This window comes from Taeniopygia guttata, chromosome 9 (genome assembly GCF_048771995.1).
Source record: "Taeniopygia guttata chromosome 9, bTaeGut7.mat, whole genome shotgun sequence".
In the NCBI taxonomy this organism is placed as follows: Eukaryota; Metazoa; Chordata; class Aves; order Passeriformes; family Estrildidae; genus Taeniopygia; species Taeniopygia guttata.
This window is the reverse complement of record NC_133034.1, coordinates 24,427,178-24,451,719: the sequence shown is the minus strand read 5'-3', so window position 1 is coordinate 24,451,719 and position 24,542 is coordinate 24,427,178. Positions and strand designations below refer to the sequence as shown.

General features: G+C 43.2%; 1 protein-coding gene and 1 non-coding gene across 3 annotated transcripts; both read right to left on the bottom strand.

The window, feature by feature from the left end:
- Positions 1-61: 61 nt before the first annotated feature.
- Positions 62-20,357, bottom strand: KPNA4 (karyopherin subunit alpha 4). Of its 2 annotated transcripts, XM_030280422.4 has the most exons (18): positions 20,040-20,357; positions 12,983-13,027; positions 12,214-12,303; positions 12,097-12,126; positions 11,965-12,017; positions 11,166-11,261; positions 10,979-11,064; positions 9,233-9,319; positions 8,307-8,476; positions 8,174-8,218; positions 7,267-7,398; positions 6,444-6,572; positions 5,235-5,291; positions 4,977-5,081; positions 4,622-4,693; positions 3,850-4,012; positions 2,947-3,041; positions 62-1,929 (listed from the first exon to the last, which is right to left on the bottom strand). In XM_030280422.4, the coding sequence occupies exons 1-18, from the start codon at positions 20,106-20,108 to the stop codon at positions 1,831-1,833; spliced, it is 1,623 nt and encodes a 540-aa protein (XP_030136282.1). In that variant the 5' UTR covers positions 20,109-20,357; the 3' UTR covers positions 62-1,830. The 2 variants fall into 2 exon arrangements, with proteins under 2 accessions (XP_030136282.1, XP_030136283.1); XM_030280423.4 differs by lacking the exon at positions 5,235-5,291 and having other exon boundaries at positions 20,040-20,355.
- LOC115496484 (small Cajal body-specific RNA 7) lies at positions 5,861-6,131 on the bottom strand. The gene has a single exon (XR_003961986.4).
- Positions 20,358-24,542: the final 4,185 nt, after the last annotated feature.

Genomic DNA, 24,542 nt, shown 5'->3' with positions numbered 1-24,542 from the left:
TCTCTGTGTTTCACGCTGAAAAATGTGAATATTGCATAAAGAAACAGGCAGAGCAGCAGAGTTGCAAGTTTTAATGTTTATTTCCCCAAGACAGCCTAGCCTGCACTCTACTTGGATAAATTCACAAGCTAGTTTGCCGCTGCTTCTAGTTTTAAACTTTTAACCATGTTTCTGATGACAAGGAATGCTGCAAAAATACTCTAGTCCAACAAAGAGTTATGATCACAAAATAATCTTTATCCATTCTACAGTGTTTCAGAATTACCAGCTGATTTGAAAACACAAGGTAGATATAGATGCTAATGGTGGCTAACCTGGGATGGTTTATTATAGCAAACTGTTGTTCATGCAACACTTGTGCTCAAAGGGGAAGGCACAGCATTTCCTACAATGAGCCACCTTATCAAGAGTTCACTTGGTACAAATTTGTAACATCACCTTGAATTTAGTGTGCACCACCTCAAAACTGAGGCATTCCTCCAATTATAAAAACACTTGCATCCTTTTTGTGCAAGTTTTAAAAATACAAAGTTTTTTTTTCTTTTTTTTTTTCTCTCTAAAGTGGCTCAAAATAGATTGTTCATGGCTGCCTACATCTAAGATAAAAAGAGTCTAAAACAATTGGATTAGGCATATTAAAGGTGTTCAAACCATGACTTGATTTGTACATCTATTCACACCTCTTTTTTTCGCTCTTTATTCAGCAGTACATATGCACCAAATTTCATTTTTAGACGTTTCCATATCATTTTCATAGAAAACAAAGTTTGAAAACAAGTAACATTGAAACACAGCACGGTATCCTACCACAACAGAAACATTTTGGTTACAGGACTCAACGAAATCTAAAAATGAACTATGCTGGAGATTACCACATGCAAAGGTCTTCATGTTATCTTTGAAAATGAAAAGGATGAGGTTTTATTACCACATTTTATACTGCTTTCTACTATTATGGCAACTTGTGTACTGCAACACAGTCTAGTTTGAAGGGAAATGGAGGATTTTTTTGTTTGTTTGTTTGTTTTTCCATGCAAAAAATCTACAAATTAGTTTTGATGATATGGAAAAGCTTTTCATAACATCAAACATTCATCTGGTGCAAATGCACAGGGAAGCCTTCCTGAAATTCTGACTTTACAAACAACTAAGAAGCCGTAACAGGAAAAGAAATTAAAAAGAACTGAAAAGAAAAAAATAAAATAAAATAAAACCAAAAAAAACCAAAAGAAAAAAGAGGAAAACACAGGCTGCAGGAGTAAACCAGAGTCTGCTGCTAAACCGGTCTCGGTGTGTCCAGTGTAGGTCGACACTTGTGAACTCATTGGGTGGTGTTGGGCTCTCGGCCCCGAGGCGACTCAAGCTCGCACGCTCACAGACACTCACAGGCACTCTCCTCTCGCACGCCTGGCACGGCCTGGCACGGCCTGGCACGGCAGGGCAGGGCTGGCACAGGGCAGACACTCACTCCAGTGGCCGTGCAGGGCAGCTGGCTCCTGCAGGGCAGGCTGGCCCGGCCCCGCTGCTCCCCCCGCTGCGGAGGCTCCTCCTCAGGCACTGAAATCTGTCACCTGTAGCCCTTTTGCTTGGAACAATCTAAAGAAGCATTCGGTGTGAAGTTTGTCGTTGCATTTTGCCACTCATTCTCACTCGCACCCACTCGCCATCCCGACTTCATTTGGGCTTTTCTGGGATTCCAAATGAAATCTTCACGTTTGACTTTCCCGATTTAATGCAGCAGCGGATCCCATGAGCCAAGATTGATGGATCAAACCTTTTTTTTTTTTTTTATTCAGTGCTGCATTGTACCTAAACTTCCAAAATACCACTCTAAAACTGGAACCCTTCTGCTGGTACGTTGGCAGATGAATTGAAACCAAATGTTCCGCCTTGGATCGCTTCCGGAACAAGGCTTGGATCTTCATCAATCTGGAATGCAACGGGAACATCGTGAGCAGGGACGCAGCAAATCCTCCCTGCCCAGGAGCTGGACAATCCCAAAAGCAGCTTCCTCTTCACCTCCTTGCATCCAGTCCTGCCATCCCTCCCCGAATTTAGTGAGAGCACCAAAAAGAAGTGATTTAAACCCAAAATGTTTTAGCTTGTATTTGTCAAGGAGTGCTACATGGCACCCCAAACCCTTTTGTTGACAGAATTTTCTCTCCTGGAAAACCTTCTGTCCATCTCAGAAACTTTCTGTCAGTCTCAGAAACTCTCTCAGCTCTTAGGAGACCAGCAGCACTAAACCAAGGGAGGACTAAACCCAAATTATGGTTCCCAATCTGACACTGGATTAAATTCCAAGTCCGGCTGTAAATGCCAAAGCTGAGTTGCTAAACAAGACTTGTATCTTACTGCTCACATCAAAGTGAAACTCCAGCACAAAATAACCTTCCAAGTGAAAAGAGGCCATGAAAGCAGCTGAACTCGGCCATTTCTGCAGCTTTGCAGCCAGCAGGGAGCCCTCCCTGCATGGCACAGACTGCCAGGGCTGCCCTTCCTCTCCCTGCCTCAACTTCCCGACTGGAAGTGCTCACAGCCCAACCTCCCTTTGATTTCTGTGCCATGGCTGAACCAGAACAACGTCCCTGATCAGCACATCCCACCCTGCAATGATTCAAACTCTCCAACACTTTGTTTCTCCAGCAGCAGCCTCAGCCTGGAGCCAGCAGGGAGCTTATCAAATGGGAAATGTCAAGCTGAGAGTTCAGGGAACTATTCACAGCCTGGGATGTTAATCCCTGGAGATGAGGCTTAAATTAGGCCTCAGATCTTCTTTAGATGCTTCAGCAGCAGCAACAGCAGGAGGAGCAGGAGGTTCACACCAGGGCTCATTCCTCAAGTGCCACAGGGCAGCCCTGGGGCTGCTGCCTCCTCCTGCAGCAGATTTGCAATGAAAAGAATTATTTGTAAATAAAAACAGTGAGCAGGGAACTGCACACTCACATCATCTGAGGAGAAGAACTGGTCAATGATCTCATAAGCCAGTTTGTAGATGTCTTCATTTTCATGGTTTTGTAGCTGTTCAATTTTCTCCAGGCCTGCAACCAACATACAAAGAGATCTCAGAACACCAAATTCAGGCCAAACAATTTCCAACAAAGAAATTAAAAATACGTCTGGGAATAGTTATGAATGATCTGGTTATGAATAAAATGTTGTTAAACCCAGCTGGAATATTTATATATATTTTATACAGATGAACACAGAAGCTGAGCACATAGAAATCTTTCTGAAGCTCTGACAAGCAGAGTTTTGGCACAAACACCTCCTTCCCCCTCCCAGCCATCACTTCACCTTTCTGCCCTCCCTCAAGATTTGGTATCTTAAAGATTTTTCTACTCCATGTTAACAAATCCCACAGTTTTTTACCTGTGTCCATGTTTAATATCTATGTTCTTTCGTCCCTGAAAAGTTTCAGTCAACTTAAAGCACAACCAACATGGAGAAAGTCTCAAAACCATGAGGGAATTTATGTTATTTCATGTTCACAACCACTGTATGGAGAATTATTTCTTCCAAGTTCACCTGGACTTGACTTGTGCACAATTAAGGTAAGCACATCACCCCCACATTGATTAATTTACTTTCTGTTAATTAGAGTAATTTGTCTAATATGCAGACTGCTTCAAAATTAGCAGCTCATGAACTTTACTGCTATTTACTGCTCCTCCACATTTTATTTGATCATAAGCTTAGGAAAAGCTGTGGGTATTCATCTGATAGGAATGAAAAGGGTGCTTCAAAACACATTTGCTTAAAATATCTGTGCCAGCAACAAACCCATCCCAAGTAGGATGCCAAAGAAGCAATCTCTGGAAAAGTTATTTAAAATCTTGCTCCTCCTACCTCCACACTCTTCTATAAGATTGGCTATGGTTTCTGCTTCCTCTTCAGCCATTTTTAATATATTACTTAGTCCATCCAGAACCACTTGCACAACTTGTGCATCTTTTACTGTCAGCAGATTGCAGAAGGGAGGAATTACATTTTGTTGAATTAAGTAAGCCACCTGAGGGGGGAACAGCAGGAGTTACAGGGGAACATGGCAGCAGCACACAAACACACCCCAGCAAGCCCAAACCTCAAAGTCACCCCCAGCACAGAGACTCTGCAGTGGCCACCCCAGCAACCCCTTCTGGCACCTGCAAAGGCAACATTTGGCTACTAAACTACAAATAAATCTGAGATCTGCAGCACCCAGGGAGCAAATACTGTGAATTTTTCAGTGTACATAAGGAGTTTTAACCTTGCCTCTGAAGAGTGACAGCACCACCCCAAGCCAGCCACAAATCTCTTACTCTGGGCTTACAAGGGACTTGTGTACTCATTGCTTACTGTCCTTTTAATTATCACATCCTCATGGTGTGGGAAATAAAGTAAAAAGAAATGTGGAATGCTGGAGAATCCCATCAGAGCCTGACTGAAGTCGCTCATCCCAACAGAGCTCCCAACAAACCCCAGGGATGCTCCTGACCTCAGGTCACCCCAAAACAAGGGGAGGTCACTCAAATCCCACGAGGAGAAGGGAAAGTTACTGATCAGAGAGGAGCAGACACCCATAACCAACCCCAGCACCTCCCCAGAGAGGAAATGGAGCTTTTCCCAGAGCTGGACTCACCTGGTCTTTTCTCCCACTGATTGTTAAGTTGCTTATTGCCCAAGCAGCTTCTTTCTGAGTCCCAAAATCCCCCTGGAAGCACAACCAGAGACAGGAAGAGTCACCCCAGGCTTTGTGTCAGGCAGGATTCCCACAAAAGCTGCAAGGTGTCACTGTAGCAGTTTTGTGTGAGAGTAACAAATAAATCCTGTCCTGTTTGAGTCCCTCTGTGTTCATCCCCTCCCCACAAGCAGGGCTTCTGCCACAGCAGATCCTTGGCAGCACGGAATGGTTTGGGAAGTCACTTTTTAAGAGACACCAAGAGCTGGAAAGGAATGCAGGATTTGAAGCCCACCACCAATCCCTGGGATCTGACCTTATCTAGAAGATGGATTATCATTGGAACAAGGTTTGCATCTATCACTGCCTGAACTTGCTGCTGGTTTCCTGCAGTGATGTTAGATAGGAACCACACTGCTTCCTGCAAAATAAAGCATCAGGAATTAACTCACAGAAGGATTCTACATCATTTCTGTCCACTGCAACTGGCCAGCCTTAAACACAACCAAGCACTCCTTAGCTGGATTGTGCAGAGCTGAATTCTGGCAGAGACAGACCAAAGGGACAATCTCACCTCAGGAGACTCCACAAGACTCCTCAGCCTTTCACTGTCACCAGCTTCAACCAAATACTTCAAATTAAAAGGAGAAATTATTTGGAGACAGAAAAATGCCAAATGAGCACTCCTGATTGCTGCCAGCACTGCCAATTAGCTGATGGCCTGACAGAATCCTGTCTTGAGACATGACAGTGCAGGAGACAGCTCTGCACCTCCTTCCTGAGGTCTCTTCTTAGCTTCAGGAAAATGCAGCACTATCACTGAATTAAACACTTTTCAACACTTGATTTTTAACAATACTCTGAAGTTTGTGGCTCTTTATGCTCATTCTGTCCACAAGCCCAGGACTCTCCTCCCAGGCAAAGCAAGAACAGATCTCTTCCCCAGCAGCTCCTCCCCGAGTTAAATTCAGAGCCCTCACCTCCCTTTTAGAGTGGGAATCCAAACTTTAATCAAGAAGTAACAGTTTTAAATACAAATTTAAGTATATTCAGAAAATCAACCTTTTAAACTCTTACTGCTGACAGATTTCTCCCTTCCTAGGAATGCTCCAGCATTCAACTCCCTTCTCAGCCTCCCTGAAGGAGAGCATTTTAGCAGAGAATTCTCCCAGGACCAGCTTCAGCAGCTTGCTGACTTTCTGAGATCAGAGCAGAGGATCACTGGTGACCCTGGAGACCTTTGGGCTGCCTGGGGCTCTCCTGGTGGCTTTTTGGGGCTTTAATCACTGGCAGTGTTGCAGAGGGGCCCCGAGGTGCCCAACACGCCTCAGATGCACTCCTGGCTCAGCACTGCCATCAGTGCCCCCACGAGAGCCCCCCACACACCCCACACACAGCCCCACCCCACTTCCCCTTCTCACACACACACTCCATCCAAACACACCCAATCATCTCCGTCTCATCACTTCTGAGAGAGTCAGGTTAATTAATTAAGGTGACATTTCACATATTGAGAACTCCTACTCAAGTCAACAACCAGATTTATAATAGAAAACTTTGATTTCCTACAAACATTGACATTCTGTCAAGCACAAGTCTGCAGCTCCTAAGAGAGTTCCCTGCAAATATTAATTTCCAGAAAAAAATCAGTATTTGCTGAAATTTGCCACAAGCTGGAGGAAGGAGTTGATTATTCACATCTTTATGGCAGTACACCACGTGGAACCCAAGCTCAGTCAAATCTAAAAGTTCTCAACCAGCTAAAACCCCTGGTGCTGCTCACCTTATTAATTTTTTCTTTGGGATGTGTCAGAAGTGCTGGGAAATGTGAGAGAGCTTCACAGTTGAGAACCACCTGTGTCTGCTCATCGGTGCCAGTGACGATGTTCCCCACAGCCCTCAGGGCAGCAGTCTGAAAACAAAATATTTCCTTTCAAAACAGCTCCTGCAGCAAAGCTCAGCACCTCAAAGGCTTTATGCAAATGCTGCAGGAAAAAATATTTGTTAAATTTCAATGGGAGCTTGTTTTGGTTCGATAAAGAAGTGAGTTTTTTATGAAGTTAGGGTTAAACTAATTAGTGGTTAGATTTAGATATTAATGTTTGGAGTGATTATTGGATGTATTTTTGAGAATACAGGGGGTTAAAAGTAGAGAATTTTTAGGGGATTTTTTTTTGTTTTGGTTAGTAGAAGAGTGTAAATTCTTTCTTGTTTAGTTATAGATTGGGTGGGGGAGTGGAAATGATGTAGTTTAGAAGTAGGTTTAGGGTGTGAAGGGATTGGAATTAGGTTGATTTTTGTAGGTAGAAAAGTAAAAAGAAATTGAAATGTTTTTGGGTTTTTTTTTTTTAGAAGAGTGAAAGAGATAGAAATTGTGTTTGTAGAAGAGAAAGTAAAGTGAGAAAGAGAACAGTGTTTAGTTGTGGGAGGTGGAATTTTAAGAGTTAAGATTTTAGTTGTTTTAAGAGTTTAAGACCTGCTACAGTGATGCTACGAGACTGAGAAGCGTGAACAGAAAAATGAACATCACACCAAAATCAAACCACAGCAGAGCTATAAAAGTAAAGCATTTCCTGCAGCAGCACATTTTGGGGGTCCAAACTGACCTGGACTTTGACCTCCTGGTGGCTGAGGAGAGGCACCAGGTGCGGGACGATCCCGGAGTCGATCACCATCTGGATCTGCTCGTTGCCAGCGTCCGTCAGGTAGGAGAGAGCCCAGACTGTGTCCACCAAAATCTGCAGGCAAAAGCAGCTCTGTCAGCAGCACAGAACAGCTCCAGGACAGGGAACACTTACAGATACACTGACAGCTCCCTGCCACTCGTGGCTGTGTGCAGCACATGCACAAAAGCAGCAATACAGGAGTTTCCAAAATTCTAACAAACTTTATTTCACCTCCTTAGAGACAAGAAATTATATCACATCATTAGTATATGAACAGTAAAGTTAATACAGATTTTTTTTTTGTAGAGCACTGTTGCCATTAACTCAGCTACAACTTCTTTTGGAAGCAAAGAATTAGTCTTAAATTCTGATTTATGTTCAGACAAAAAGCTGACTCATTCCATAATTTCAATGAAGTTTTGCTCATTTACTTCACTTTTAAATAAAATTTCATATTTAACACCTCAGAATTTACATCTAACCCTGACATTTGACATGTGCAGCATACACTGATTTTTCCTTCATTCACACTGATTTTCATTACAAATTTAAGTGCTAAGCAAAAATTTCCTGTATTTCTCTGTGAATGAATGCTCACAGGAATAAAAATAGAAAGCAGTTTCAGTTATAAGTGCAGGGAAAGTACATGCAAATAAACACTTACTAAGACAGAAATACCAAGGGGGGAAAAAATCACTATTTAAAAATAACATCAATATTTTAAAATAAGCAGTTAATAGATACCTGAAGAAGTTTGTCCTAATCACAGGGAACATCACAGGTTTAAATTTTACTTTACATTTCAGCTAAAAAAGCACGGGAGGAGCTGTTAAGAGGGGTCACTCACATTTACATCCGTGTGGTGAATTAAAACGCAGAGCGCTGGCAGGATCTGAGGGGGAAAGAAACACCTGAGGGTTATTTTGGGAGCAGCCCCAGGCCCAGCTGGAACCCAGCCCCTGGCAGAGCCATCCCATCACCTCCTGGATGGTTTCCATCGGTGGAGGGGGGTCTTTGTGGCGGCACAGGTTGACCATGACCCAGGTGACGTTCCTGAGGAAGGTGATGGGGATGGAGGGGCTGATGAAGGACAGCAGGGGCTTCACTACTCCAAGACTAATGACATAATCTCTACACTGGGGTCCATCACCTGTGGGACACAAACAGCGGTGTGTGAACAGAAAACATCCCAGCATTTAGAGATTTTAACAGCAAAACATCCCAGCATTGACAGATTTTAACAGCAAAACATCCCAGCATTTACAGATTTTAACAGAAATCATCCCAGCCTTGACAGATTTTAACAAAAATCATCCCAGCCTTGACAGATTTTAACAGAAATCATCCCAGCCTTGACAGATTTTAACAGAAATCATCCCAGCCTTGACAGATTTTAACAGAAATCATCCCAGCATTGACAGATTTTAACAGCAAACATCCCAGCCTTGACAGATTTTAACAGCAAACATCCCAGCTCATCATTTAGAGATCTGACCAGCAAACATCCATCCCATTGTTTAGATTTCTGTTCTGTTAAAATTTACAGATTTTACCAGCAAACAACCCATGATTTACAGATTTATGGTGGTGGGTAAGGGAAAGGGCTGGCAGACAACACCAGACCACCAAGAACAGGGGGAGCCCAACATATTCCTGAGGATTCCTTGACAAAATCTCCAAACAATAATAAAACATCCTCAGAAGTTGGTGATGGCAGAAGTAACAATGACAATAATAATAGTAACAATAATAAAACATCCCCAGAGGGTTGGGGTGGCAGGAGTAACAATAATTAATAAAATATCCCCAGAGGGTGGTGGTGGCAGGAGTAACTAGAATAATAATAAATAATAATAATAATAATAAAACATGCCCAGAGGGTGGTGGTGGCAGGAAGAACACCCACCTATGATATTTCCTAAAGCCCACACTGCTTGCTCACAAACATTTTGATGAGGTGAATGCAGCAGTCTCAGGAAAAGCGGCACAGCATCTGAAAAGTACAAACAAACCCCAGAAAAATGGTTAAAAATGCATCTCAAAAGAGCAAATAATTCACAGAATTAACTCTCCTGGTCAAAGCTTCACTAATTTCCCAGGTGATGCTAAAATAAAGCACTGCAATGATTCTTCCTCTGCTCCATATTCTTACAGAGCCTGCACTGGAGAATATTAAACTCCTGACATTTAATTTGTTTGCAAGTTTCAAGTTTACTGAAGCTCGTCAGGATCCAAATTTAGTTACATTTATTGAATTCAGAATTCTCTGCTAAGTTATGCAGCAGCCCCAAGTGCAAAGGATCAAGAGAGACCAAACTCAGGCACTCCAGTGAAGCAACTGGAGAATAAGCAGGAATGGAGTGGGAATGGAGGAGTGGGAATGTAGGAAGAGGGCAGGAAAGGAATCCACACTGACATAATTGATCCTGTTTTATCCTCCCCCAGCACTGAGGTGCTTGCTTACACAATAGCCCAGTCTGAAAGGAATTAATTTATTTCATATACATCAAGAGAAATTTGAAAATTTTAGCTAGATTTTTTCTTAATGTAAACCATGTGTTTACTAGAGTAACAACTAATCAGCAGGATTCTTATTTCCTGCTAAATAAAGGTATTTACAGTGTCTGTATGCAAGGAGAAAAAACATCTCCAGCAAGCAAATTAATAATTTCTCATGGAAAAATGACAAAAAAGCATAATTTAAATTGAAATCAATCATAATTTTACATGTCACAGGTATTAAATTAACTAACAGAGTGCAATGCAGACCTACAAAAATCACTGAAAAAGTGCTCAATCCATTGATAAATTAAAGTGTGCTAGATCAGGGGTGGGACAGATTATCTATCAATTAGATTTCCCAAAGAAAACTCAGGTTGCAACTGGGAAAAGAAGAGGATGGAGAAAAAGGTGAAAGTATTACCAAAGGGACATCCTGTAAGAGTGAAAATCAAATTACATCAAAGTTCACAGGCTCTTAACACTGAGTTTCCAAAAGCAGAAGCAACTGATCTTGCAGCCAACATAATTTTTGTGTATTTTTTCCTTAAATCTTAGGAAAAACTCATTTCACTGTATCTTTGATTCTTCAAGAAGCTCTGGTTTGTTCACTCCATGAAAAACCCTGCCCACTCAGTTTAGATTTAGCAACGGAAGCTCTGCTTCAGGACATGCTTGGAGTCCAGAACAAAGTTTTGTTTGCCTGGTAGCTCAGATTCCACCAACAATTCCTTCCCACTTTTAGATCCCTCAGAATAGGAAGGACAGGTTTTGTAATTCAGATTAGTTTTGGAAGAGCTCAGTGTCAGGCAGCCTCTGGTCTGTGAATATTCTTCCCTCTTCACAACAGGGAGTTTTTCAGAGGGGTTGTTTGGCTTTATTTCAAGTTTTTTGGTGACTTTTGGTGGTTTTTTTTCAAGTTTGAAAAGTGGAAGCCAGCAGATATCAACTCTTCAAGAGTTGATATAAAATATCAAGTCAAGATATTTTGACTTCCCAGCTGCTGCTCACCATCAGGAAACCCAAATGGGTTTAAGCCCTGAGGAAATGAAGCCCAAACCAGGTGTGTGAGGTGAACACCTGGCAGCAGCTCCTTGGCTGATGCCAAGCAAATGCCAGATGTGGATGGAAGCAATCCCCCCTCAGGACTCACTGGATTGAACTACAGCCTGGGTTTGCTCCGAGGTGCCAGAGGCAATGTTTGTCAGAGCCCACGCAGCTTCAAACTGTAAGGAAGGACTGCAGAGAAAGGAAAAGCACAGTTGTTATTACTCACATCTGGGCCACATCAGCAAAAGGGCAAGAACTGGTGCAGGATTTTGAGTTTTGGCAGTACTCACTTGTCATCTCTTTCAAGACAGTGCACTAAGATAGGTAATATTCCTGATTTTATTAGGTCATCGATGGGTGGATTGCGGTCACTGGACAGCAGCTTCCTGCAGGGAAATGGACAAAAAAATCAAGTTACAGACCTGGAAAGGTCTGAAAAACCAGGGAGCTGTTTAATCCAACTTTCTCCTCAAAAAGGGAGCAGTGCTGCCACTGGAGCAGGTCAGGAAAGGCTTCCCTGGGTTGAGTTTGGGAATCTCCAACGGAGCCCCGAACTGCTCCTGCTGGGCTGGGAACTCCTTCCCAAGGGTTTCTCTCCTCCTCCCACAGATCCACAGGATTTGTTTCTTCCTCTCCAAGTGAAAATAATCCCCCAAAGTGAAATTACTGAGCCACTGGAAAAGCAAAGCCATTACATCCATTGGCCATTTCATTCCATGCTTTCTGCTCTCTGGAAGTTTATCACCAGCCAGGAAAATAAGAGATAAGAGTTATTCAGCTCCAACTCCTACAAAAGGAGACACTCAGCTTTTCTGCACTTGAAGCCAAAGATTTTACAGCCCTTTAAAGTGTGTATTTTATTCTGTAAGAACCATCAAGTTTGCACCAAGACAAATCCACGTATTTACATGTAAAGAAAATCCACACTACTTAAAAGGTCTGTGCATTCTGATTTCTGTACAGTTCTACTTTCCTTTTAAAAATCACTTCATTAATACAATTTCAGTTAAGCTAGAACACATTTTCTGACATTAAGAGCATGATAAAATAAGAATAAAATCAGGATATTTGAGCAAAGTGTGTTCTTACCTTGCTGCCTGCACAGCACTTAACTGAATACCCTGGTTGTCACTTGAAGCATTCTAAAATAAGAGAAAATAGATTTTTCACACATCTGTCATCATGCTATGAAGAATATTCAAACAATTTAATTGTTTTTACCTGTACTATTGCCTCCAAAGAAGTGTTTTGCTAGAAAACAGAGACAAGAAGCAGTTAGAAATTCCAAATGTCTTTTAAGGATGTAAAAAGAAGAAATTATTGCAAGTAAATTCTTACCACTCTGAAGTCCCCATCTATATCAGAATCCTCACAGATATCTTCATGGGGAACATTCCTTCTCTTTAGGAGATGCTCATCTCTTTTGTTCTTAAAGAGAAAATGACGGAATACCTTTAAAACTTGGATTTAGGGAGGGGTGTTAAGAAGGGAAGAGAAACTTCTGTTTTAAACAATCATAAATACACTCTGACACTTAAATCTTCCTAAAAAGTTGGGAAGGACTGCACAGAAAAGCACATTTTTGGAATTCCTCATAAAAAATCCTGCATCCAACTTGTGCTGGAAGTTTGATGTGCACACATCCATCAACAATCCAGTTTATTTGTCATCATTTCTAGCAGGACACAGCAATTCCCAGAAGTTCAAATGAAAAATAATTCCAGTTGTGATTCCTTTTTTCCAACAATTCCAGTTTTACCTTCACACTCTTACACACTTACTTGTAAGGAAATCATTTTCTGCCTGCAGAGGAACAGGAACAGCTGATTTTCAAAGGAAAAACCAAATCTTTAAAAACCTCTGGAAGTGCAAGATTGAGTCCCTTAATTGGGTTACAAATAAACTCCTGTTTTTCAGGATAGAAGTTGTGGAACTCCCATAACTTCAGAACTTTTGAGTCTTTAATGAAAACTCTTACATTTTATCAGAGTAACAACAAAGTCAAATCCCACTTGGTGAGAATCATAATATAAAATAAAAGAATAATAATATAAAATAAAGGAATAATAATATAAAATAAAAGAACAAAAACTGTGGGTCATCTCACCTTTCTCAACTCCACAACAACTTCATTTCTTTGTCTTCTCATAGTCTGGAAAGAATAAAGATAAAAAAATGATAATCTGAATTTAGATAAATTTTAAAAGTTCTTGTACAACTATTTCAGTTCATGCACTTTAAACACAACTTTTACACACAGGGTTTAATTTTCATTATAAAAATAGAGATCCTACAGGAAATGGAAATAACTGCATTATTTTTGTTATTTTATAGTAAAACCCTCTTCTAAGTCTTCATTTAGAGGAAAGAAGGAATTAGGAATAAACCATGTTTTTTAAAGGGCAGAATGGAAAGGAGTTGTAAAAAACAGCACCAAAAGCATTATAAAGACCATGGCAATCTAACAGTAAAATAACTTTATAAACAAGCTCAAATTAAGAGACTCTGCAAGCAAAGCTGAGTTCTGGAACAATTATTTATAAATGAAAACCTTTGGCATTTAAGAGCAGTATTTTTTTGTCATTTTCTCTACAGCTGCCATTGACAGTACTCAGGGAAACAAATCAACTGTAAATATACATAAATGGGTTTATTGCTGCTTGTGCTACTGCAGTGAAAACAGAGAAATAAATCAGTCTGGAGTGATTTTATTTGAACACTCTGAACTCCACAGCGAATGAGAACAGCAAAATTCCAAACAATTCCATTTTTATTGTGCCAAGCCAAGGGAAAGCTGGAAGGAACCTCCTGAACAGCCAGGGGAGCTGAAGATAAGCATCAAACCTCACTTCCAAAGCATCATTATCTTATCAAAAAGAAGGTGCAGCTCATCAGATCGGATTTCAGTGGAGCACTGCAGCTCCCCAAAGCGAAAGGTTAAGGACAGGAAGAAGTGGCAAAGCAGGGATGGTTCCCTGCTGCTTTGGGAGCAGAACTGTGCAGGGGCTGAGGGGAAAATGCAACTTCCCCCAGTGACAGCTTCCTGCCCTGGGAAAGGCCAAGTGCCAGGAGCAGCTCAGCAGCCTGGGAGAGCCAGAGGAGAGGAGCTGAGGCTTTTTTGTTGTTGTTGTAATATTTGTTTTGTCCCACTCAATTGTCTCTGTGTTAGCAGCAGCTTTGCTGTGAGCAGCAGTGTCTCCCCTGGGGTCTGGGAAGAGCCACTTTGTCCCAGGGCAGCTTTTGGGATGGGGGGGGGAGTCCCAAAAATCAGCAAAATGCTGATTTTGCTGCCTGAGCTTTGGGAAGGTGTTAAAAGCCCTGTGAGATCACCAGGGATGTGGTAATATCCCCCAGCCTGGGATTCCCCAGCGATGCCCAGCCCCCAGGGCAGTGGATGCAGCTCTGGAGAACAGAGGGAAGGCAGGAAGCACTCCAGGGATGTTTTCCTGAACTCCAGGAGAAGCTGATTCCCTGCTGGATCCCACCCAGCACTTCCAGGCTTTGCAAAGATGCTGCAGCTTTCCACCTGACTGAGGTGCTTCAGGCTCCTGCTCTCAAATGCTCACTGGAGTTTCTCCAAACTCCACTGATCTGGCATATCCAAAATGAAAATAATGTGAGGAAAGCCTCTGATAATCAGATTGCAGAACTGTACCACGCCCCTGATGATCTCACAGGGCTTTTAACACCTTCCCAAAGCTCAGGCAGCAAAATCAGCATTCCCACCCAAAAGCTGCCCTGGGACAGGGGTGGCTCTTCCCAGACCCCAGGGGAGACACTGCTGCTCACAGCAAAGCTGCTGCTGCTGTCACACAGACAATTGAGTGGGACACAACAAATATTACAACAACAACAAAAAAAAGCTTTAGATGGGTCATTTAGAAAATCCTTTACTTGAAAAACCCTATCTGCAGGTGATCAGACTTTAAAGGATCCTCTGCCAGGACAAGAAGAATGTTCTCCCTCCTGGCACAAGCTGTCAGGAATTCCTGAATTCCTGCCTGCACACCTTGGAATCACAAAAGCCTTCACATGAAAGACAAGCCAGCAGTGAAGTCACTCTGAAGCACGATTTACCAAACCCTGGCTCCACTAAAGTCACTCTCTGTGTAAACACAGTCTGTTGACAGAATAGTTACAGGTCAACCTGGCACTGCTCATCCTCTGAGGAGGAGGAAAAGCACCACAAATGAGAACTGCAGCCAGCTCTGCCATGGCATTTCCCAGTGCCACCAGCCCAGCTACAGGTGGAATAGTTCAGAGAAAGTAAAATGCCAAACAGAGCCAAGGTGGACTCGTGCAGCTTTTGGAGAACAAACAGCTCAGAGGGCAGAGATGAGGGATGGTGGTCATGGCACGTGGGGAGTTATTCCTTCTGTTCTGGGGCAGATCTGAGCTCTGTGAGTCAGCTCCAGCTCACACCACCACAGGAAACCACTCTCACCAGAAAGGGCTTTACAGCAGAGCTCAGAAGGCCTGGGAAGGGCTCCAGTTGAAGAACACACACCACTCTGTCAGGAATTCATGTGGCTCTCTCAGCCACTGGATCCTGTTTGTCATTTGTACATCAAAAATCAAACCAGCCGGTCTATTTCTGTCGGCCTACCATGGTCATCCCTCCATCTCCCTTTTTTCAATTATATTTAGCTTCAGATTTATCATAAGGGTTATTTCTGACCCTTAGTCATAACTGAGCCCTTCAGCTTATCATTAAAATCTCGTGGCAGTGATGCCTGCAGGATCCTGGGACATTCTGGGATGCACCAGCCCTTCCTAAACACTCCTGGCAGGGGGATCCTGGCACGGGGATCCCTTCCCTGAAGGGATCAGGAACTCAGCCTGTGCTCACTCCTGGGTGGGGTGGGGTGGGGATTTTTTGCTGCTCTGAAATGTTCCACTCCATTTCTGCACCTCCAGCAGGGAGGTCTGACAGCACAGGAGGAACTGCAGAGCTCTGGCTGCTGCTCTCATTCTCCCAGGGAATGGTCTCCAAGGCACATTGTTTCTGTTGGGAACTGCAAAGTCAACAGTAAATAAAAAATGAGTTGGTTGTGCCATCCATCCTTCCTTCCTTCCCAGGAAGTTGCTACCAGCACCAGTGTGGTCTGGGACTCCAAATAAAAACAAAACACACCCCACAGGGAACAGACAGCTGAAACCAGACTATTTTTCCTCAGTTATATCCAGTGATTCAGGCCCTCCTCCATCCATTATTCTCCTATACAAACCCCATTTCAATTCCAAAGTGGAGCAATGAAATCTGCTCTCAGTATCACTGATAAAAACGCTTTGGGATCATAAAGCCAACCCAAGATACCCCCAGAAGTCACATCTCAGCAACTTCAGAATGAAAACGGCAGTCTGAGTTCCAGATAAAAAATAAAAATCAATATGACATTACATGTGCCACCAGGCCCATTTTTCCTGGAGAAGCTGTGCATGGCAGAGAAAATGCCTTAAACAAATATCTCAGTATCATTTGAAAGTGACAAGATGGATGAGCTTCACCACAGAACTCCAAGTCAGCTTAAAGGAACCTATTTTTATCTCACTGAGTGAAATTCCTGCTCTCCTTCAGTTCTTCCATATTTAATCCCAAGCAGACTATTTTGTGTGGGATACAGAAAGGGCTGAAAAGCTTCAAAGTACCTGCAATATTCAATATATCCCACACCACCACCTTTCCTGCACTCCCCTGGAGCTTCCCTGGTGCTCCCAAATATATTGGTATTTTTGAAGTCCATTGAATGATGCTGGCAACTCTTAAAATCCTGACACGACTGATCTTCAAGCATCTTGATGCAATGGCTGCTCCAAAATTAGTTTTGAAGTGCTCTGCATCACGGAATTCTCATTGTTTCCCTTCATGCATCTCTCAATTGAGGAGCAGAAATCTCAATTTAACACCTCTCTGTGCTGGCACTGTTCAAGCAATCCTTAATCTCCTGCCCAGCAACACAGGTGAGGCAGGGGAGAAAAGATTCAGCAGATTCCTCCAGTATTTCCAGAGAAATAAAATGCAAAAAATATTTTTTATTTAATTAAAAAAAAAACCTCTTAAATGTCAGTCAGATTGCAATGCTGCAACAGGCAACAATCACCAAGAGAAGATGAAATGTTGAATCACCAGGTGAAAGAAAATGAAGCAAATAAAACATCCCAAAACTCTGCAAAGCTTCCCAAATCAAGACCCCTAAATGCAGGAGTAAAAAGGCATTATTTAAACTTAATTTGTCCATAAAACTCTAGCACAGCCACAGTGATCAATCTGCACTCACCTGGCCTTTGTATAGTAAAGATCTGGAATTTAACTCCAAGATCTGTGGTATTACCATTAAAAACAAAGGTTGGCTGGGTGTCAGCACAGCCATCCCCACAACAACCAGTAAAAACCAGCTCAACCCTTCTCATCCAAGGAAAAAAAACCCAAGTTAAACCTGTTCCTCACTGAAGACAAGATGAAAAAAGTCACCTTACCCTGCTCCCTAATGGATCAGTATTTGCATAATTTAATGTGAGTCCAGATAAGCCCTTCTTCAATTCAGACTCTGGGGTTGGAGGTTAAAAACTGTAGCCACTTCTGCAGTTTTTAAGGTTCCTCTTTGTGCTGAACCAATTTTATTTTTCCCCCACAGCTCTAAAATCTTGAAGACCCTAAAAAAATATTGCAAGCACTGACCAGAAATCTTAAATTCCCCTCAGAGATGCTGCCTCAGCTCCAAATTACTGCTCCCCCACTATTAAAAACTTTATTACATGTATTCCTTTGAGCAGGAGCAGAAACCAGGGACAGGACAAGGAATTCTTGGGGATTTCTGATCCCAGGGAATCCCTCAATTCCCAGTGGCACCACCAATCTGCCATCCCCAAACACATGGCAGCAATTATTTACAACATGCCCGTGCAGGAAATGTTTACCCAAGACTTCAGCATATGAAGGAATTTTGTCAAACACCTTATGTAAAACAGGCGCTTGTGCTGGGGTTTGCCTTTTTTTTTTTTTCCCTCTTTTTTCCAGGCCAGAATTTGTATTTTTAGGAGCATATTGGGGGAAAGAAAACAAATAACTAGAGTAGCCAAAAAGGTGAAAAATGTTTGGTACTTTAAGGGATAAAATATAGGAAATTCCCTGGTTTTGGTCAGAAATAGAAGAACTTCCTGTGAATATGTAAAACCTGGAAGCAAGGGCAGTGTGACAGGAACTGTAACTGTCAATGGACTGATCTGAGCACATGGAATTAAGAGATAACATTTTTAGGAAGTTTGCAATTCACAACATGGAAACCTTGCATAACCTCTCCATTTGGCATTCACCAAAATTGGGGTGATTTCTCATTTCTCTAGGGGTAAACTGTCATGGAAAATGTAAAAAAAAACCCCAATAAACGATGTTTTTGTAAAAACAACCCAGGGCCAACGAGAATTTCAGCGCAGATAAAAAGGGGGAGGAGTGAAGGAGATAAAGATCAAATGTTGGTTTCCTCTGCCAAATAAATACACTAATTTCTGCCCAAACAGCCCTGTAAACTGGATTTTGGAGGTTGGGTGGGAGTGGGCAGCAGCAGCTCCCTCAGCCTGATGCCCAGTGTGATGTGTAAGCAGTTAATGAGCAGCAGGGACAGCCAGAAGCCTGAGCTATTGTATGAAAAATAGCCCTGCACCGTGGTTATTTTAGGGAGCAGGCATGTGCTCCAGGATTTGCTGGATAAATGTCACTCTCTAAAATTTAACACGGCCCAGCAGTGGGTTTGGGCTGTGGAAAAAGGCATTTCAGTGCTGCAGCAAATAATAAAAAAAAAAGATTGAAGAGCTTGCCTGCCTTCTGACACACTCCCACGTGGTGTTACCTGCGTGTCCATCTTGAACCTTCCTTACTTCAGCCCTTTCCCCTTGAAATTCTGCACCAAAGCACCTGAATTCCAGCCTCTGTCTGCTCATGAATCCCATTTTTCACTGTAATGGAACATTCTGTGTGCATTCCTAAAGATGCCTTCCTGTAGCTGCCGATTCAGTGGTAACAAAATTGATATAAAAATAAATTAGTATCTAAGGCGAGGGGTTGCCAACCAACCTCACAACACTGTTACCAAGCACAGCAATTAATTATCCCCACTCAATATTTTTGCCAAAAGTTTGGGCATAACTGAGTAATAAACTGCTTTATCAATCTAATTGGGCAGGTTAAAAATCCAGGTGTTACAGACTTCTGGGAAACTTTGCTAATGTTTAAATCAATGCAGGGAATATAAAGGAGTTTTCACTTTTGAAACATTGTAATGTCTTCATATATAAAACAGGAATATTATGGAAAGCACAAGGGACACTTTGAAGCTAGCAAAAGACAGCCACGAGAATGCCAAGATTCTTATCCAGAGCCCTGAACAGACAATTTTAAGCTCAAACCAGCACTCCTGGACGAGTGTTTAAAGGTGAGGATTGATACCTAACTTTAAAATTTGCTTATTTCCTAAGGAAACCCCCAAGTTAATTACTTATCGTGCTGTGTTTAGGAAGCACCTACAGAGCTCGAATAATTGAACCACCAAAAAGTTCAGCGTTCAGGGGCTACGAGGCAGAACGGCTTGAGCAGAAAAGAGAAATACAAAAAAAAAAAAAAGAATAAAAAAATTAAAAAGAAGAGTTTTTAAAAAAAATAATCTTGCTATGAAAGTTACGGCGTTATTTATTTAATTAGGTATCCTGGAAACACGCAGTAGAACAGGGCCCTAATCCTGACTCAGGCTTTTAGGAGCTGCTGGGAGAAGAATTGTTCCGGCAGCGATTCCGCCGAGCCCACCCCGGAGCGGGGCCGCTGGGGCAGGGCCGGGCCGGGCCCCGGCGGGCGCAGCCACCCGGGAGGAGCCCCGGAGCGGGCCCGGAGCGGGGCCGGAGCGGAGCCCGGAGCGGAGCCGGAGCGGAGCCGGAGCGGGCCCGGAGCGGAGCCGGAGCCGGCCCGGAGCGGAGCCGGAGCGGGCCCGGAGCGGAGTCGGCCCGGAGCGGAGCCGGAGCGGGCCCGGGCGGGCGCGGCCGCTGCCCCTCGCCGGGAGCCCGCGGGCCCGGCCGCGCCCGGCCCTCAGCGCGGCCTCGGCGGCTCCTTCCTTCCTCCCTTCCTCCCTCCCTCGCCGCTGCCGCCTCCCCGCGGCTCAGGGCCCCGCCGCGCTCACCTCCAGGTCGCGGCCTTTGTTCTTGAAGTTCTTGAGGCGCTGGTTGTCCAGCTTCTCGCTGTCGGCCATGGCGGGGGGCGGCCAGGGAGGAGCGCGGCCCCTCCGCCTCCGCCCGGGCCCGTAGCGCGCCGGGGGCCCGGCGGGCCCGCTGTCGGCCTCAGCGAGCCGGGAAGGGCCGGGTGGCGGGGCGGGGTCGGAGCGGGGCCGGCGCGGAGCGGAGCGCGGCCCGGAGCGGGGCGGCTGAGCGGGCCGGGCCGGTGCCGGTGCCGGCGGCCCGAACGCGCCGGTGCCGCCGAGCGGGGGAAGGGACGGGCCGAGCGAGGGGGGGAGAAGGGGGAGCCTCGCTCTGGGCGCCGCCGCCCATTGGCCGCGCCGCGCGCGCCCCGCGGCCAATGGCGGCGGGCGGGGAGAGGGCGGGAGCGGTGACGCAGCGCGGGCGCGGGGAGGGAAGGAGGAGCCGCCTCAGCGCCGCCGCCATCTTGGGCGCTGCGGGGTGAGGGCGGCCAGCGCCTGCGCTGCTGCCGGGATCGCACCAAAATTTATATTTTAATCCTTTTCCCAACAGCGCTTTCATTTCGCTCCCCTCATGGAGCCGGCAGTTTAAACCTTCCGCTCGCCAGGCTTGGCGTTCACTCCCCTCATGGAGCCGAGAGTTGGCGCTTGAATCGCTCTCCTCGCCACACTTTGCATTCACTCCCCTCACAGAGCCCAAAGTTAATAGTTTAATCCTTCCCCTCGTTAAAGTTTGCGTCTGCCCCATCACGGAGTCAAAAATCAAGTTTAATCCTTCCCCTCATTTAATCCTTCCTCTCACTAAAGTTTGTGTCTGCCCCCATCATGGAGTCAAAAATGAAGTTTAATCCTTCCCCTCATTACACTTGGCATTTATTTGTATCATGAAGCTGAAAATTACACCTCAATCTTTCCTCTCCTCACACTTTGCATTTGCCTAGAATAATCCCCCTTCCTCCCAGTCTTCCAGAATTTTAGGGAAAAAAAAAAAAACACCCAAACCCCCAAAAAAACAGCTGCTACAGACACTTTAAAATTTTTATTGAAATAAGAGAAACAGTATTAAAAGCAACAGAGAGAAACACTTGCAGAGCAGAGGGGATGGTAATTTTGTTCCTACTTCTGAAATTTTACCTGGAAAATAATGCCTTTGTGCCGTAACTAGAAGGATTATGTAGGGTATGTGTATACATATATATATGTACACACACACACACACACACATATATATATATATATATACTGCCCTGACCCTGCATATAGTCTCTACTCATGTTAGTGATTGAAAATGAGCCCTGTAAAGTCTTCCATGCTGATGGAGCTCATTATAATTTTCCATGACATTTGTTGAGAAAAATCAAAGTTATGACAGGGGATGCTTTTCCCAAGTGTGAAAATGAAGTCACCAATCCCTCAGAGACCGAGGAGCATCAGGAAAGAGAATTTGATTTTTCAGACTATGTGTGTTTTATCTCTGGACATTTCCCAGAGGACGAGGGAAATTCTGTGATGAATAATGAAATTGGACTCTGGTACTATGTGCTCCATTCCTGCCCAGTGCTCAGAACTTGTCAGAATATGATGGTAAAAAATCCCCCCTGTGTAAGACCCAGCCTGGAATTTTATGAAAGGAAACAAAACCCTTTTATTCCATCACAGCCCTTTCCATCACCACTTTTTCCATGTTTTTGTTACCCCAGACGTGCCCATCCCGCCCCGTGGTGTGGTCTGGGAAGGATGGAATGGGAAAGGCAGCATGTCCTGGCCTAAATTTTCCTTTAAAAAAAGCATACGATTTTCCTATTAAATTCTATTCCTGGAGAATCTTCCTCCAAATCCAGCCCAAAAATCACCTTGCTGTACTTTGCTGCTTTTATTATATATATAGATTAGTAAAAATATGTAAAAAATATGTAAAATATATTACATTTTTACACTTATATTAGTATTTACTAATATTTATTAGTTAAAATATGTAAAAAATATAAAATTTATTTACTAACACTCCATTTCCTTTCTGTGTAACTCCATATAATAATATCCAAAACAAACTTTGCTCTTGCTAAGTTATGAAGGAAGACAATCCTTTGGTGGTCTTTTGATCTGGTATCATACAAGGAATAATTTATATTGTGATTTCATTGTAGGCATCACCAGAGATGAATCAAGTGCATTTTGTGTACTGTAATCTAATTAAACTGCTTTGCTTTCAGAGGAATAATTGCTGTTTGATTTTACCTCAGGATCACAGTGCAGAAACACTCAGAAGACCAATTTTGAATCCTTGATCCAGTGTCACTGGGCTGTCTTTAAAAAAAACTCCCAAACAATTGGATATTTTGATTCTAAATCAGTTTTTTTACTAAATCAGGTTTTTTTTAACTTTTTTTTTTTTTTACTGTAGGTGCCTACAACATAATAAATTATGCATAAAACACAAATTCTCATGGTATGGTGCTGTTCAGAACTTCATGTGATGCTACAGAACAAAGCTCTGCTTCTTTGATATTTTTTTGCATATTTTTTAGCTTGGAAAATAATAATGCAAATATAAAGGTGGGAATTAGGCTCTGCTCACCTTCCTATCCTTCAAGCAACAGATAGATTTGTTTTACAAAGGGTTCACATTTTGTTTACAATTCACAATTTGTGAATTTTGCACCTCATTATGCAATTAGAAAATGTTTAATTCTCATCTTATCTTAAACACCTCTTTTGAGGAATAATGTGAATTGATCTGAATGCTTTTCCTAATATATTAATAAAAAGATCTATAAAATAGATAAAATTTATTTACTAAATGTACACTTATGCGAAAGGAGCTCCTGCAAACGCCTTTTCATAGCCCTATCTCCCTCCTGTAAGAAACAAAATGTTATGTAAAGCTGCAAAGATTTGTGTTGCACACAGAAAAACACCCATTAATCCTGGGGTTTAGCCAAATGGAATAGATGGATTAACAAAGAAGCAGCTCTCTGCTGCGAGGATATTTTATAATAATCTTTCAGCTGCTGTGCTGACTTTTGCAAGAGACAGGTCGGAAGGGGGTTTTTGATGGGAGTTGGCTGAAGTGCTTTGGATGAGAGGAGGAATCAAAGATTTGGCCCACAGACACCTGGACAGCTCTGCTGTCTTCCTTCACGACTTAGCAAGAGCAAAGCTTGTTTTGGATATTATTGGATATTATTATATGGAGTTATAATATCCAGAAAGGAAACGGGGTGTTAGTAAATGCGTTTTATATTTTTTACATATTTTTTACTAAGAAATATTAGTAAATACTAATATAAGTTTAAAAATGTAATATATTTTACAAATTTTTACATATTTTTACTAATCTATATATACAATAAAAGCAGCGAAGTACAGCAAGGTTTGCTCCCTTGTGGAGGAACATTTTTATTCAAAAGCTGCAGAGTTCCCGTGCATTATTCCTTTGGGTTTGTTAATTTAGAGCTGCTGGTTACGCTATATTCTGCTTTTCTTTCTATATAGAAAGAAAGAAGTATTTGTACTTTGACAAAATATTCTTCAGTCAGGGTGGTACTTAAAAACTCACTTTTTAAAATCAGCTTCTTACCATGATGGACTGCCCAGGCTTGAGAAGGACAAGCAGCCTCAGATTTTGCCAGGATTCAACGCCTTTCCATTCCTGACCCTTTCCCTGGGTGGGACGCTGGAATCCTGGAGCTGCTCCGGCCCCTGGCAGACGTTAGGGCAGCCAAGGGCCGCTCTGGCACTGATTTTTTGGGCTCTGTTGGAACTCAAAATGCCCCTCAGACATTTTTGGATGTTCCAGGCCTTGCTCAGAAGCATTTTAGACCCTGGCAAACAGCTGGAAACAGCTGTGATTTTGGGTTTGAGCCATGGAATGATTTACCAGCTTTGAAGGTGGGACAAGCGGTCACAGAGGGTTAGATGGTGGTATAGTAGAAGTAATTACAAATTAGAGGGGAAAATTTTTTAGTGTTGTACAGGGGGGTTTTAACACCTGTACAGGGGGGTTTTACTTTGTACAGGGGGGTCAGGAGTTCTAAGATGGAGGAAAGTGGGCCTGATCCTGTTCTTCCTCCTTCTTCTTCCTCGCCTCCATATTCTGGGTGATGTTGGCACTCATGGATTGGTTTAGAGTAGAAAAGCACATTGTAACATAGGTAATAGGCATTGGGGAAAAACTGCAAACATATAACACGTAATATATCATATAAAAGACAGCAGCAGCCCTGGGTGGGGAGGGAGAAGAAGACACCAGGCACTGAGGGTGTCAGGGTGTGTGTGTGTCTCTGCCTGGGCCGCTGGCCAAGACAATCTTTTAGATAACCAGCAATAAACTGCCTTGAGACCGAACAACAAGAGGCTGCAGAGTTTTTCTTTGGAAGCAAAGGTTGGAGGAGAGACTTTTCCACCACACGAGCCCCCTGAACCAATCCCGGGGTTCTCACAGGGCTCTTTCCCTCATTCCCACCAGCCCTGGGCTCTGCTGTGTCCCTC

Coding starts and splice junctions, on each gene's coding strand:
- KPNA4 (XM_030280422.4), bottom strand. CDS start 20,108: ATGGCCGACAGCGAGAAGCTGGACAACCAGCGCCTCAAGAACTTCAAG. Junction 12,304..12,982: donor TTGTTGTGGAGTTGAGAAAG/GTGAGATGACCC, acceptor TTTCTCTTTAAG/AACAAAAGAGATGAGCATCT. Junction 8,477..9,232: donor GGCTTTAGGAAATATCATAG/GTGGGTGTTCTT, acceptor TGTGTCCCACAG/GTGATGGACCCCAGTGTAGA.